Here is a 17424-nt window from a genome sequence, read left to right as displayed (position 1 = left end):
AAGTGTTTCATTTTGATACCGTCGCCATGTTAAAAATTGGAATAAATGGCGGGTCCCGTAATTTCACCTATTCTACACTGTATGTAATATGTATACAGCTTATACTGTTTGCATGTATATACTATATGACACAAAATTCAGCACTAACAGCATGTCATATTCTTCAGTTCTTGTCATAATGCCATAATCTTTATCTGTGTGCAATATTCCAACGTATGACGTGCACGTGGCGTTTGTCGTGGTGCGGATAACTAACTCGTCAAAGTGACGAGTTTCATGTCTAGTTATTTTTATATTTTCCCCCAAAAGTAAATAACTGTAATAATACTAAAACATGGCCTATTCAATATTCAGTTTGATTTCATTCATCTTTATTTTGCTTATGTCTTGAGGGACAGTCACATATTTTCACGCTGATGCATTGAGAAGCTAAAGCAAGCAGCAGTTATAGTTCTAGAGTCCGACGTTTTTGGTAATTTGTAAACTAGGACGGGTCATGCTAAAATGACAAACCCCAAAGCACGTCTGGGAGAAGAGAGTCTGAAAAAAATTGCTGATAATACAGCATTATAGATGCATGTAGACAGTAATCTGTTAAATCTTGTTCAATAAATAAATGACTTTGTTCTTGCTGTCAACATAGGTCAGTATTATAATAATTCACTGTATATAATCAAAACATTATTTCTGGTATTTACAATGAGTCCCATTTGACTGTTAATCTAGACCGATATATATAATACTGTAATTCGCAGTCAGATAATCGTTGAATTATTATCAAAACAGTCCATATACAGTAATAGTAAAGTTTTTGGTTGTAATAGGATACAGTTTGGTGACCCCCAGACTTGACCTTAGCAATAAAATAAACTAAAGTGACAGAAATTTAGTCTGTTTAGTATAATAAAGTAATATTATTTAGACATCATTTTTATTTAAATTATTTAATAAGCACATCTTTTTTAGTATTTTTTATTTTTCAATTTCAATTGCATAATTATGACATATCAAAGTATGAATTCTTGTTGTATTTTATTCAAATACAAAAGTTATTCACTTTGTAACAAAAAAAAATATTTATTCATGTATAAAAACAGAAAAGAAACGTATAATTACATTTTTCAGGTAAATAATTGTTTGGTTAATGTGAATAACTATTATGTGACAATAAAATGACACATTCAAAAACAAATTTGAAATAAAAAATATTTTTCAGGGCGACAATATATCTTTAAAACTGTTACGTCAACAAGCGAGCAGCGTTTTTTGTAAGAAATACTTCTTGTATATACTGTATTGTAATAGTAATAAAATTGAACGTTTGTAATAGGTTATAACATACTTGAATAATTTCAGTTATATAATTAAATATTAAAAATACTATTTGGCCTATAGTAAAATTTAAAAGGTATAAATTATATGGCACATATTTCAAAATCATAATGTAAAACAAAAACTTTACAAAACATAATGTTCTTTAGCAAACTTGATGAATGAATGTTACTACATTCTGTTCACTGTTTTTTTCCTCCTTAACGTGTCTCTCAACCAATTTCCATTTCCCTTCTTTTTCATGTTTTTCCATGTCCGCTTCTAACTTTCCATCAGCGTAGCTTGCCTCAAGCTTCAACCACCGTGCTCGTAAATTGTTTACAATGTATCCCCCTTATAAAAAAAATAAAAATGAGAAGTAATTATCAGTTATGCGCACCTTGGCGGATAACTCCTTGTGATTGTATGAGATCATCATCAACTTATTTTCCTGTATTAGTCTTCTTTCTTTCGACCCTATTTTTGTGCATCGCGTTTCTCTAAAACATAAAATTTCTAACTTTGTCAACATATCGACATTTACGTGAAGTTGTGCACCTCCTATTTTAGAAAAACGTCAGAGTTGCGCAACGCGCGATTTATGAATTTAAATGATTGAGCATAGATTAATAACCAAAAGTCATTTTGAATTGACACTTGGTGTTTTAATTCATATCAAAAGTCAACTTTCTGTGGATAAAAATGGCATGTTTCCCACAAAGCTACGCGCGCGCGCGCATTTGAAATTTAAAAATGCGCAAAATTTCTAATCAATTTTCTATACGTTTCAGGACATTTTAAGCATTTCAAGATTGTAACGCACGCGTGCGCACAGCCCGTACATAGCATAGAAAGGCCGTTTTGCAATTTATTTTTGTTTTTCAGACCTTCTGTGATAGATTACATTCATTTTAAAGAATTCTAATTGCTTAATAATGACGCACGTGCACGTTAAACTTGAAAAACCGTGCGCTTAAAAATTGCAAATTCAATTTAAATTATTTTTGTCTCTTCGTCATAGCTCATCGCATTTAATTGAACGCATCTCGCTTATTCGTATTCCATTTTCCTCTAGTTTTTAATATTGTCTAGGTTAATCAATTATCTTTCGCATGAGTAATAGGGCCTAACTATTTTAATTTTGATGACGTTATCATGTTAAAAAATTTGAATAAAAGGTGGGTCCAGTAATTTCAACTATGCTACACTGTATGTAGATATATACAGTATTATACTGTATATATTCACAATATAGACAGAATTTAGCACCAACATATTATTATTATCAGGTCATAAGTGCTGTAATATTTTTCTGTTCGCATTTTCTAGCGTACGTGCACGTGGCGTTGTTGTTGTGCGGATAACTGACTCGTCAAATCTAGTTATTGTCTTAATCTTCATCATGTAAATCAAGGAAGAATGTAATTTCACTCTTCCCTGATTTCATGTAAATTATGGGTATTTTATTGATTTACTGTACTTTGTTGGTTTTATTTCTTTATTATGTTGTTTATGTTTCCATGTAGGTTTTGTTCTGCAGTATTTTCAGTGTATAACAATAAAATAGTATCGTCTTACGTAAGTAATACTGTAATTCGATAAGGTGAAAGATGGAATCGCACGGGAGTAGCTATTTTTAAGGTATATTTAAAAGGTGCCTGAATTGAATAGTCAGAATTGACAGCCTCATTACCTGGTTTAGTAACTCGAATCAAATCTGGAAATACGTCTGATTTTAGATGATTAAAAGCAAAAGCACCGACTATTATTATAGCATCATAGCTGTCTGTAATACATAAATTTAAACAGGTTTTCATTATAAATATATACTAGGCCTATATAATATACATTATCATTATAATTGTTATTACATAACAGATAATTTATTTATGATTATGAAACATGAGACATTTTTATTTAAGAGGAAATTATTCTACCAAAGATTAAGTTGATATAGGCCTATGTATCGGTATGGTTTAGTGAATTTTGAACTAACTCGATGTGAAACTGTCACCGAGCCACTCTGATGATAATTGAGACAAACCTCTTCGAAGGATTTCACAAATAATAAATTTTAGTAAAGTTAGGTTTGCGGTACACCACATGTTTCCAAAAATTAAGCAAAGCATGACAATGTCTCCATAAGACGGTGCACCATGCAACTATTTGTTTAAAACAATAAATAGTTTGAAATCCAGGCAAGTTGTACTAAATATATAGCCAGTATAATCCAGTAATTCTTAAAACACGATGACCAAATTATTATAACTATAGAAATGTTTGTGTTTTATTTGCCGTATTCAAAATTAATATCAATTATTATATATAATGTAGACCGTTTATAAATGTGATATTTACCATTCTCAACATCCATTTTGTTGTCACCTCCAATCCATTGTACATATAGATTTTTGTAGATGTTCTTTTTACGAGCTACTTCTATACTTGCTACACTGCCGTCAATTGCATCAATGTTAGTGTAGCCAGAATTAGCCAGCTGATAAGAATCAAAGATACTGTATTAATACCGGTACAAAAGTACTGAGGCGGATTTAGGAGAAGAGATAAACTGGTTTTCCCGTTTGAAATGTAAGGTAAAACAAGATTGTTAATGTCAGTAAGCTATGCTATACGACCAAAGGACATATATATATATTATTTAAAAAAAATCAAGATCAAATAAGTTAAAACTGCCTCAATATAGATTTATTTTTACGACATGTTTTGGGCATAGCCCATTAGCACATTTTGTGACTTATATATGTTATCCTTTGTTACAATTCTCTTCACCTGATGATGGACTATGCCCGAAACATGTCGTAAAAATAAATCTATATTGAGGCAGTTTTAACTTATTTGATCTTGATTTTTTTCTATATCCTGCCTATGCAGCTCTTTGATTTATATATATAAATCCAAAGGTTTATAATGATACAGTACTTACACACTCACCTGCGAGGCCCGTGCCTGATGCGACATCAAATATCCTGGCATCCTTAGATTTAACATATTTCTGAAGGCAAATTGAAGCGATAGAAGGACCGACGTATTCCATAGATTCCATTGCCTATAGTAGTTAAGTACAAATCATAAAATCCTAATTTGGTAAATTGCTTGCTCAGTTACATTTAAAACAAGTAAGACTGCTGTATACGGTACATGAATCCCGTTAGTCTAGGAAAAAATCGAAACGCCGACTGGTCCGGGGACTAACATAAAAAAGACAACAAACAGACTTTTGGGGCAAGTCTAGAAACACGTGTGCGTCATGCACTGTATTAAAAAAAGATTGCCGTGGCTAAAGATACGGTACGGTACCAAATCCCAATTTCCGTTTGCTAAAGGTACGGTAAAATTGCATTATAAGCACTTTGTTTGTTTTTTCGTATCGCCAACATAGGCATTTCATGAAACAAGTTGTTTCATAGATCTCAATTGCTCTGTTAAATGCATCGTAACTGTCAAAACGATCACCCTCAGACAGATCCGCCATATTCGTCCCGACGCCTCGATCGTGTTGTTGTTGGTGGAGAGGATGAAAAAATCCGCGCGCCAGGCCTTATACGATGACGTCACACACGTACCAGTACCCCATTGGCTGATTATGACGTAAAAGCAATTTACCGTACCTTTAGAAAACGGAAGTTAGGATGCGGTACCGTATCTTTAGCCACGGCGAAAAAAGAAACGGAACCCCAGGGTTTCAATTCAGAAAATGTTTCCCCATCCCCAAACGCACCTTAATACATAATTCTTAAGATCCTACTATAGTGATATGAGTGAGTGAGTGGGCATGCGGAACCTCAAAAGATCATTAGTGATAGGAGAGCGGGACCCTGATGTGACTGATGTAGAGCCTCGTGAGAACTAAGCCTACATATACCTCCCTGCATATTATATAGGCTAGTGTAGGCCTATTTGCCAACATTTGCTTTGAATTCGAAAATTTGGAACATTTGACCTATGCATAGCATCATAAAGACGTATACCACTCACTTTATCGTAGTGTGGAGCCCAATCGTCAAAAAATTGTCCTAGTTTTTCATGTGTATTTGTGTCTTTTAGAGTAGATATATGCTCCACTATCCGTTCTTTGGTCCAATAATCTGCCATAGCTGTATCCTAAAAACAATGAGTGACCAATTCAAGTAAAATAATACGGACTCAATGAATTCAAATATTTCTTGTGTAAATTGCCTCCTTTTTTATATATAATTATCATTGGTTTTATACTTTTATACAAATTTTAATATTGAGAAAATGTAAATATCTTTGTAATTCAGCTAAGGCTGCGATGATGATAGTGAAATAAATGAAATGAAAAAAAAAAAATTTATTTGGAAGCTACACTTTTGAAGCAGTGGCACACTACTTGATTGAACGTTCTCACAAATTTAATCAAATACTTCTATTTCTATGAATCGTCGGTAGGCCTACACAGCATTGTCGTCATTGAATGTTAACGCCTGGTTCGAAAATATCTAGGGCCTATTTAATGTTCAATTATTGGTTTTCGACACGTCACGCTCACTTGGAATTAAACTCAGAACGAGCCTATTGTATTCCGCCGGTAAAGCCGGTGTCTAGACTCTATAATGTAGATTAGTCGTCTAGACACCTTTCCTATTGAGTAAAATTGTTGCGAGTTCAATTTAAAACGCATTTTTTGTTATGAAGAACACTGAGAATTCAATCAACTGCATATATAAAATGGAAAAGAATATATTTGCATATTCAACATGCATAATGACACATACTTACAATTGACGAATAATCGTGTGAGTACCGTACCTATTGTTGAAAATCGCACAATGCGTCTATTTCCCCTCCTGGCTGGAAAAATAAAGCACGTGTGTACATAACTGTTACAGCTGACACGCCAAGGACTTGTGTCAAGCTGACACGTATAAATCGTCATGGAAAAATTTGGATACTTGAATCAATGAATGAATCAGGTCAACGTAATTATCTCTATTATACAAATATGGATTTACTGACCTATGTCATGTATATCTCCACGTGTAAACCCTTGACACAAATCATTCATATATATAATATATATATATATATAATCTTGAAAACATAGTACAGTATAATGTATGTGAATGACAATGTATGTTTGCGTGCATAGCGGGGTGCAAGGGAAGAGAACCAGTGATATAAAATATACTATGTAAAACAAGTATGCAGATGTCATTACGGTTATAGTAGCCTAATCGAAGCGAAAAGAAGGCTTGAAGTGGAGTTTGGGTCAAATGCCAGAACAAGAATATTAACACAATTAATTAAAGAATGAAAACTGTTGATTTTTATTCAGCATTAAATCAAATTGAAAGAGCTATATTTGATGGAGTCTTCAAACCAAACATTTTATATTATCCGGATGCCGCTGATTTATGTAGAATCAATTTGGTATTTAAAATTTAACATTTAACATTGTAGACACTATTTTATTGGTTCCTGTCAGCATTCATATATTTAAAAGTTTAACAAAAGACATTTCATTCATACATGATTATGATTATTAGATCGGAAAAAATTAATGGTTTCAGTTAATGCCTCTTTTAAAACAAAAAAGCTAAATATATTAAAATAATATAATAAGTTACCACAAAATGCAATAGAAATGTTTAATTTATCTAGTCTTTTGTAAATGTATTCAATTCTAAAGAGTACGTACTTGCTTAATCAGTTACAATAGGCCTACAATTTTAAAATGAATACCGGTACTGAATTCATCTGTCAAATTGTAATTGTTGTTACTATTACCTAGACCTAATTATTTTAGTGTTGTAATTAATTAATTAATTAGGTAACTGTTTTTATGACATATTTATTATTATACAATTTGATTTTACTACAGTAATTATGATGATTTTAAAATTGTATTGTAACTGATTAAGCAAGTACATGCTATTTTAATAAAGCAACCATTTCAAAAGCACACATTAATACTAAACAAAACTAGGTGACAAGTACAAAACATAATGTTATTTAGCAAACTTGATGAACAAATGTTACTACATTCTGCTCACTGTCTTCTTCCTCCTTAACTTTTTTCTCAACCAATTTCCATTTCCTTTCTTTTTCATGTTTTTTCATGTCCGCTTCTAACTTTCCATCGGAGAAGGTTGCCTCAATCCTCAACCACCGTGTTCGCATAGTGATCAAAATATAACCCCCTATTTATAGTATAATAATTTCATAATATAAATAATAAATTATTACTTTTATATTCTTCCATCATTCCATAATATTTCACGATGGTTTACACAATAAAGTTGATAAAACTCGAGTAATGTTTTTATGTGAAGTTTGAATAAATATACCGAGATATATAATGTTTTTTTTAAAGGCTAACTCATACCTGGTTTAGTAACTCGAATAAGTTCTGGAAATACGTCAGATTTTAGATGATTGTAAGCAAAGGCACCGGCGCACACTATAGCATCATATCTGTCTGAAATATTTAGTTAAGATAACACATTTGTTAAATATTAAAAAATAGGCATAGGCCCTACATATAGTTTTATGCCAATTCATCAATTTAGCAAAATGCTTTATAATGCAATGTAAGAAAAATTATACACGAATCCAATACTGTAATCGAGGAGAAATTTTATTTGAGTGTTTTTATATCGGAACTGATATTTACCATTGTTAATATTCAATTTGTTGTCACCTCCAAGCCATTGTACATATAGATTGTTGTAGATGTTCTTTTTACGAGCTACATCTATACTTGCTGCACTGCCATCAACTGCATCAATGTTAGAGTAGCCAGAATTAGCCAGCTGAAATTGTACACGAGGACAAATTATAAAACCAGTGGTGTAGAGGGGGAGGGGAAGCGTAGTGGGGGGAGGGGGTTTGGTGGGTATCGTAGTGATGGTAATAAATATCATTGGCAGTTTCAGTTTGAAAAACTAGAGTAGGATTGCGTATCAAAATTGAGTGAATAATAAATTAACCAGGCACCAAATCGTGCAACGCCTGAGATGACGTCATGGAATTTTTTTTATATTCAGGAAAAGTGATTTGGCCATGGACGGATCGCGTGGTTATTTTATTTGCTTTAATAATATTTGAGACGACAGTTTTTCTAAGATATAATATAACTGTCATCAAAGCCCTCCAGACCCAGCCATCCCCGACCGACCCCAACCCCCGCCACCCCTGAATTGTATATGACGTATACTTACCACCTCACCTACGAGGCCAGTGCCCGATGCAACATCAAATATTAACGCGTTTTTGGAGTTAACATATTTCTGAAGCAAATTGGAAGTGATAGAAGGACCAATATAACCCATTGATGACACTGCCTAAAATAGTAAAGATGTTTTAAATGTTAGTTCAAATTTAAGATTTATTATAGTTAGTTAGTCAAGGTAGCGAATAGAAAATAAAATATATAGATTAATATAAAATTGATTATTTGTAAATCTCACTCACTGCAACGGATTCTATCAAATATATCTTTTATACCACCTTCCGACACCAAGAAAATTAAATAAGAACATACTTACTTGATCATAATTTGGAGCCCATTCATCATAATATTCTCCAAGTTTTTCTTTTGTATGCAAATGTTTTTGAATAGTAATATATTCTACTGTCTTTTCTTTGGTCCAATCAGTCATTTTAACTCAAATCTGTCTACTTAACGGATAAATTAATAAAAAGAACAAACACGTTTGGTTACACGGAATATTATAATCGAAATGACATTAATATTGGATGAAACTATTTTATAGTAGACCTAGGGCCATCGTACTTAGTATTCATGTGCCACGCGTGTGATGCGTGTATTCACCGGAAACAAAAAAAACAACCGAAAATAACCGAGACCAGCCGAAAATAGCCGAAAGGTACGAAAGCTTAATCCTGTCACATGAATAACAAGGCCATATACATGTCTGGCCCAGTCGCGTGTTCAAATTTGTGTTAGTGTTTGCTGACCGACCAACAGACCGACATAGTGAGCTATAGCTAATATATTATATAAACAAAACAAATTAATTTCGAAATTTAGACATAGCAAAAAAAAATTTTTTTTTAAATGTCAAAAAAATTTAATAATTTTTTTTTTCTATGTCAAAAAAAATAACAAAATAAAACACTGTTCTGAAATATCGACATAGTATTTTTGTTTTTGCTATGTCAAATTTCGACATAGCTATATTCATATAGCAGGTTAGGCTTTCGTAATCCATCGGATGAAATCGATCAATCATAGTAATTATTTTTCAAATCATATTTTATTAAGGATTCACACATTCCAGTCCACATAAAAATTGTTTATAAACTATAAGCAAACGCTTATATGTAAAAAAAATCAACAGTACCTGGCACGAAGAAATTTAATCGAGTGATCGCACCTCAGTGGCGTAACGGTTATGAGCGCTCACTGGCTAATCGGATCGGAGCTTATGGGGGTCCCTGGGCAGTGCCAAGAGGAAAAATCAGGCATTCAAATATTAAAAGTTAAAAACGTCCGAGACCTCAAGTTGGAGGGCCACAAACCAGGGGCCTCAGGCATCTGCGTTACGCATCACATATTTATTTTCTTACTTTACTGTTTTTACAGTCTGATTTAAAAAGGAATTATTATCTTAAATCGGTTGCGTGTATATTGTTTTCGTTTCATCGATACGGTAGTTGTTATACAATATGTAGTGGATTATTACATTTTTCGAAATATTTTATAAAGTATAATTACCGGTACATAGTAAGATGGTGGATGTTTAGCAATCCATTGCAACCAAGCGGATGTTCTATTTTAGTCTTGCTGCAACTTATAAAAGACTTGTTTTGCCTCATATCAAATACTGTTCTCCACTGGTAGCAGATTTATACGTTACCAGCGAATTTTGGAACAGTCTTATGCAGACTCATTAATTGTACTTAAATTCAACACTATTGAATCTAAGAGCAATTATTTCACTTTTATTTTTGTCTCAATAAATATTTTATAGGCCTACAGGTTACAGAATTGTTTAATTATTAATTTGCTGATTATTAGGTATTTAATGTTGAACGTTTAAACATCTCGTATCTAAAAAGCAAGCAAGTTGTATTCCAACGCGATTTATATGTGGAATGGGTATACCGGCTGATATTAGAGATTGCTATGCAAAGTTAGGATACATTTTAAAGATATTTAATTATTGTATAATCATATAAATGTATTATATTCACATGCAATTGGCGACAGAAGCTGTTGGCCTCTTTTGGCACTCATTGGCGCCGTCAAGCTATTTGTTGTTGTCTGTATATTTGTCAAAATATTTATCTTATCTTTTATCAGCATCCTTGTTTGTATTTTCGCAATGCATAAATAATATAATAAATAAATAAATAGAGATGCAGCAATTATAGGCATATCGCTTCGTTAATCAAAATACACCTACCCAGAAAAGAAGATTACAATTAATTAATTAATGGATAGGCCTACAAATGCGATGTATATTTCACATACAACTGGAAATTGTCCAAAATCCCGCTGTTAACAATTGCAATACAAACAATATACAGATTTCAAGTTCCCAATATACATATATTTCTCATCATTAAACCGAGCTTTTATTTAACAATTCCAATCCGATATGTTTTAATGAAAATGGTACGCCATCATAGTACTTACACGTATAATTACAGTTATAATCGTATTAAATGACGTTAAAATGTATTATCATTAAAACCGCATATTTTTATTTAAAGTAAAACAATATAAACGTGTGTACAGTAGAACCCCTATTAGGGAAAACTTTAGAACCCAACAAATTGTGCTCTTAATAGGAGTGTCACCTGAATGACACGCCAAACCGGACATTTTCCCCTTAAAGGGGCTTTCGCACGAAACAATTATATACCAATAAACATTAATTGATCTGGACTCGAGAAACGTTTCACCAATGAAAACTAAGAGAGTAGGCCCATCATAAACAAAGAAAGTATCATATTATTATGGTATCCATTTTTTGATAAAAACAATATAAATTAATATAATTATTTGGTCTTTTGCTGTTTTGTGATTGAAAAAAATATTTTCTCAATAATTAATCAACCATTTCACACAGTCAAAGTTGTCCCCGTCCCCTTAATAAGGTTGGCCGTTTAACGGAAATATCCCATAAATAGATGGTCCAAAGGGATTCTACTGTAATTACAGTTATTAAAATTATGATATTCAATTAAGTTAAAATTGATTAAAGTAAACACAATTACAAATAGACAGAGACTAATATAGTTCGATGTTTTTTTCCTTCAGAATTATGAAGCCAACCACGTCAAAAGCATACAGTACATTTATTAAACAAATAGACCCCATTATGTTCTTTAGCAGATTTGATGAATGAATGTTACTACATTTTGTTCACTGTCGTCTGCCTCATGAACGTGTCTCTCAACCAGTTTCCATTTCCCTTCTTTTTCATGTTTTTTCATGTCCCTTTCTAACTTTCCATCAGCGTAGCTTGCCTCAAGCTCCAACCACTGTGTTCGCATAGTGATCAAGATATAGCCTCCTGTTTGATTTATCACAAAAGAAAAATTAAACTAGTTTAAATTGTGTAAATTATTTTTTTCTGAGATTAAATAATAACAAACACATTATTATTTGTTACAAATACAAAATCACAGTCGAATCACAGAAGAATAACAAAGATTTGATCGGATTGAGGGCGTATTTGATTTAGGAGCCTCAAACTGGAGAGCCGGTCTTTCAAAGTTTGAACTGAAATAGTAAAGTAAATTCATAAAAAGAGTGACTTGAAGTGCAAAATTGATTGTTACCTGATTTAGTAACTCGAATAAGTTCTGGGAAAACGTCTGATTTGAAGTGGTTGATAGCAAACGCGCCGTTACACACTATTGCATCGTAGCTGCCTGTTATAGGTACAAACAATGTTCAATTATTAAAATAACGTTAAATATGGTTTTACGAGAAATATCTCGTACAAAATATGATAGAAATAAGAACTTTGTTATTAGTTGAAGAAAATAAGGCAGTCCTGACCATCATAATATCCGCATTAAGTGCAGATAAGCAATAGAAAAAAAAGAAAAAACAATTATCTGTATGAGCGTTCATCTAAATATAGCTGCTTATGTGGGATTTTTCGAAGTACGGCGATATTCTGCCTTTAAGTTTAAATATGGTCTAAAGCATGTTTCAATTTGTGTGAATCCTAAACAAATGAACAGGGTCGATAAACCAATTCCACTGGGAATAAATACAAAATTCACTTGATTCATATGCACTTCCTAAAACAAGGAGGAATTATTTAGATAAATAATTCTCCCACCATGCTTAAAATACAACTAGGCCTACATACACGACATAAAAGTAGTATGCCCGTTAATCATCCCGATACATTTACATATTTTGTTAAAAATGCATTTTCTAATCCATACTTCTGTTTGATTGCTAAGTATTGTTTTACAGAAAATTCTTCCTATTGTTTTATTCATTCATTACATTTTACATTCAATCTCAGATAGACATATCGATATGATTAGGCTTGTAGGAATAGGACTAGGCCTGGCTACCAGGTAGTACTGATATTTACCATTGTTAGTATTCAATTTGTTGTCACCTCCAAGCCATTGAACATATAGATTGTTGTAGATGTTCTTTTTCCGAGCTACTTCTATACTTGTTACACTGCCATCAACTGCATCAATGTTAGTGTAACCAGCACCTGCTAACTGATTTAGGAAAAACAAAGATACTTTATTAAACTAAATGTTTCCAGCAGAGGAAAAAGAATCTACTTTATTAATACTAATTTTTTTCTCATTTTTTAACTCATATTGTCATAACCGCCTCTGACCCCACCATGCATTAGCGAACCCAAAACATTCATGAGCCTTGCATTTGTTAGGTAGAATTGAGACTCTCCCTCCTATTCTTTAATGCTGGACCCGTCCCTTTAAATACCTTATTGAGTGGCATCAATAGGGTTGAAAATTGATTCTTTAGAAAATAAACAACATCGAATGCTTAAATAATTAAATCCAATTGTCAAATCAAACTAATTTTTTGTAAGCTCTCTGATGATGGTGGTGACTGGTAATACATGATAACAATTAATGGGGTAGCCCTAAGGTTTATACTTCAATATATATTATGTTCCTATGATTTTTATGATACTTGTTTAATAAAGTGATATTTACCGACCGGGATACTTACACATTCACCTACAAGGCCTGTGCCTGATGCGACATCAAATATCTTGGTATCCTTAGAGTTAACAACATATTTCTGAAGTAGAGTTGTGGTGAGAGACGCACCAACATATCCATAGCGTTTCGCTGTCTAATTAAAATTTAATAACATGTACTGTCAATATTATCTATAATTTAGTTTTTACGCAGACGACAACACTTTCGGATTTATATAAAAATCCTATCACAATTAAAACAATACTGTATAATTTAAATTAAACAAGAATTACAGTGTACTTATTATATATTACATACAATATTAAAAATATATGTGCCAGTTTCGAAACATGAGCTGCACTGACGAGATCTAATAAGATCGAAACAGTACTTTCTGTAGATATATATCACAACAGCATTAATTCTAAACCGCCCAATGAAAATGTAATAATTAATTTAAAACGATAAGGTGAGGAAATCTCTCTCGTCCCAACCGAGATTCGAACCCGGAACCTTCTGCGTGATATGCAGATGTTCTAACCATTTCATGGTATTGTTCAAACCAGATTGGATAGCGACTCTTTAACATTCTCGGCGTGGTACGGCGGAAACACTGAAAAATGACAATGCTGTGGGTATCAGTGACTGGATCTCAATGGAGATACAAAAAAGCGAAAAGCTAAATCAAAACGATAAAGTAGAACAGCCACAAAAAGTTAGCAGAGCTTTCGGGCAACACTATCCCTTCATCAGTGCAAGTGAAGGTACTGGGAGAAAGATAGATAGATATATCAGGCAAGCGCTGCCTGAGTGGACAGGAATAAAAGAAATAAAACAAAAGAGGCACAAGGCTGGTGAATAGAAGGTGGAGATAGTATTGATACTATCTAAAGAAGATAGCTTGGTAGATATAAACAATTTTAGAATAAAACTAAAAAAACAGCTTAAATGGTGATTATTATTGAAACTTAAATTTAGGTAGTCAATGGAGTAATTTTACCGATCTGGGAGTATGTTCCTAATGTTAAGTCCAAAAGGTTTTGTGGTTTTAAGTAGTAATTCCCAGTGGTTTTGCGAGTTTTTTCGCTCCATTTGACATCGTGGTCTATTGCAATAACTCTGAAATTTGCAATCGAGTGACTTAAAATGTTCGGCTACAGGTTGAGCTTTAATGTTTTGATAGCTGATCTGTGTTGTGTCATTCTCATACGTAGCGTGTTTTTTGTTTCCCCCTGTTTACCACAAATAATACAGTATATGAGATAAATGACGTTTTTGGTTAGACAATTAATTGATTGTCTTATCCAAAAAATGCGGCCAGTTTGATTACTCTTAAATTTTTCGGTAGCGTCAACCAATGAACAAGTTTTGCAAGATTTGCCGCAAAGGTAACTGCCCAAATTTTGGCTGTCATGAGAGTTAATTTCACTCTTAAATTTGGATCTTACTAATACTGAAATTTGTAGTATACCATTACTAATCAATTCCAAGCAGGTGGCTGCTCTCTGGTGGTAGGATTTGTTGCTCTGGTAGGTATCTGGTGGTATCTATCTACCTAATATACCGCCAGATACCTACCAGAGCAACAAATCCTACCATCAAACGCATTCGATTCTGGAATTGCGACGGCGAGAAATTCACTTCAATTTTATTAGTTTCTAAAAGAATTAAGCTTTGAAATGTGTAATATACCATTAATAATCAATTCCAAGCAAGTGGCTGCTCTCTGGTGGTAGGATTTGTTGCTGGTATGTATCTGGTGGTATTTAGTAGGACCCTACGAAGGTTGGGAGGTCTACGAAATTCAATAATGGGTGGTTCCGGAAAAACAGTCCTGAGACCTTCTGTGGACTGTGGGCATTATGTTTCTCAATAATAGTAATGGAGGCAACCTAGGGTGATAGGTTGTGACCAATATGGCACATTAATTCTAAACCGGTCATATACTGAAATTTAATTAATTAATTTGAAACGATAAGATGAGGAAATCTGTGAGAATGAGAAAAATTCGATTTATGTTACCTCTTACGATATTTATTATAATAATATATTATTATTATTATTTATAATAATAATTATTATTTAAGGTTGCCTGCTTGGGAAAATCCCCCTCTCCTTTCTTATATATTCTTATTAATATTAATTTGTGTATTATGCTATTGCTGTATTTTTATTTATTTTATTGAAATAAACAAATAGATACATGTGGTTATTTTTTAATTCTAAATTATACTTAATTTACTCACTTTATCGTAGTGTGGAGCCCAATCGTCAAAGAATTTTCCTAGTTTTTCATGTGTATTTTTGTCTTTTAGAGTAGATATAATATGCTCATTTAACCTCTCTTGGGTCCAATCAGCCATATCGTAGCCTAGTTACCAATTCAAAGGGTCACAAATTAGTTTCAGATGAATATCCATATAGAGAGACTGAGATACATGAAATAAGAATTATGAGAAGTATCAGACTAAATATCAAATTAATAAATGATTTTACACCATCTATGGTACAATTTTGACTCTTTAACCATGGACCTAGGTCCATGCTTTAACAATGCCATTGTGCGGTTAAGACAGTGGAACCGTAATTAAGTAGCCATAACATCGGCAAGGGTTTGAGGCTCACTCACTCAATGGTTCTGGTGGTAGAACGAGTCTTCTCGGATAAAGACTATAAACCGTAGGTCCAGTGTATACACATAGCTCATGTGCACTTTAAAGAACCCAGTACATCTTTCGAGACGAGTTACCCCGGTGCACTAGTCCACACACAACCACTATGCGATTGGGACTGGACCGTTTTATAGAGGTGTTTATCACCTGTTGGCCCAGATCCTTCACTAACAGAGTTAGTGAGAAGTTGAATAAATAAAAAAATAAAAAAAAACTAAAATAAAGATTGTTCTAATTAAAAGGCATTATTGATAGAATCGATTGTAGTATCTGCATTGAAGTACTCCAAGTGTCATACAATACACATTGGGTACATTGTGACAGTAAGAATAGTAAACAAATACATTTTAAGAGCAATGAGCATTATTATTTATAAAAGCATTATATTATTTATAAAATTGTGAAAGGACTATAAATTTAGCGTCAGTGTTAAAAGAAACAAACTTTACCTCATTTCTCCACACTCACAGTCTCCAGACTAGCATCGGTAATTCATAGCATCTGGTCAATATTAACAATAAAGGTCAGCAAATAGTGTCCAAAAGTTTAATTAGATACGGTATACTTCATTCGGTTCTGTCCATCAAAGATAACCCACAAAAGTCCAAGGGGTCCAAATGCTGTGCCCCAAAACAAGTAAAAGTTAGATAGAATAGATATAATTCATTCGGTTCTAAAGTCCACCAAAACCCAAAAGTACAATGAGTTTCTTTTTGTGGCGATTGGGCAGTATATAAATGTTTATTCCACCTTTACCCTTTTAGGGGCGTATACCATTCATGAATTTAGTGTGTTAACTTCTGCTTTTGTTTAGTGCATTCGTCGTCGTGGTCCTGTGAGTCATGACTGACCCTGTGTGCTCCTGCTTATGATGACATTCCACCCATCTCTATCCTGAGCATAGCGAGAAGCTGTGCACACATCCAATCCTGTGATCTCTCTAATACCATCAGTCCATCTTATCTTCTGTCTACCACGTTTTCGCTTGCCTTCTACATGACCTTGTGCAATTATCTTTTCCAGGTTGTCACCTTCTCTCCTGGCAATGTACTGAAGTTTGATCTTATCAACCTTCTGGCATAGGTTGACTCTGCTTCCAATCTGGTTGTTAACAAATTCATTTGACTTATGCTCCTTCCACGATATCCTCAACAATCTCCTCCAACACCACATTTCAAAAGCTTTGATCTTCTTTCTATCCGCAGCTCCAAGAGCCCATGTCTCAGATCCATAAGTGGCAATCGGAAATACCAATGCATTCATGATATGAATC

At 33.3% G+C, this 17424-nt stretch overlaps 3 protein-coding genes across 6 annotated transcripts in view; all 3 read right to left on the bottom strand.

Moving 5' to 3' along the window:
* Positions 1-17424, bottom strand: part of LOC144845491 (uncharacterized) — a 36734-nt gene that overhangs the window by 9366 nt on the left and 9944 nt on the right. The window lies entirely within an intron of this gene.
* Positions 999-6177, bottom strand: LOC144845487 (methyltransferase-like protein 27). Of its 4 annotated transcripts, none has more exons than XM_078702868.1 (6): positions 6103-6177; positions 5308-5433; positions 4256-4378; positions 3670-3808; positions 3005-3097; positions 1009-1665 (listed from the first exon to the last, which is right to left on the bottom strand). In XM_078702868.1, exons 2-6 carry the CDS (start codon positions 5422-5424, stop codon positions 1478-1480), a joined length of 660 nt encoding a protein of 219 aa, XP_078558994.1. In that variant the 5' UTR covers positions 5425-5433; positions 6103-6177; the 3' UTR covers positions 1009-1477. The 4 variants fall into 4 exon arrangements, with proteins under 4 accessions (XP_078558995.1, XP_078558996.1, XP_078558994.1 ...); XM_078702867.1 differs by having other exon boundaries at positions 1011-1665; positions 5308-5426; positions 6069-6168; XM_078702869.1 differs by lacking the exon at positions 4256-4378 and having other exon boundaries at positions 999-1665; positions 5308-5426; positions 6069-6168.
* LOC144845488 (methyltransferase-like protein 27) lies at positions 6597-9047 on the bottom strand. The gene is made up of 5 exons (XM_078702872.1): positions 8841-9047; positions 8514-8636; positions 7967-8105; positions 7679-7771; positions 6597-7493 (listed from the first exon to the last, which is right to left on the bottom strand). Exons 1-5 carry the CDS (start codon positions 8952-8954, stop codon positions 7306-7308), a joined length of 657 nt encoding a protein of 218 aa, XP_078558998.1. The 5' UTR covers positions 8955-9047; the 3' UTR covers positions 6597-7305.

This window comes from Antedon bifida, chromosome 6 (assembly GCF_963402885.1).
Source record: "Antedon bifida chromosome 6, ecAntBifi1.1, whole genome shotgun sequence".
In the NCBI taxonomy this organism is placed as follows: domain Eukaryota; kingdom Metazoa; phylum Echinodermata; class Crinoidea; order Comatulida; family Antedonidae; genus Antedon; species Antedon bifida.
Note: the sequence above shows the minus strand (reverse complement) of the source record. Positions and strands in the feature narration are given on the sequence as shown.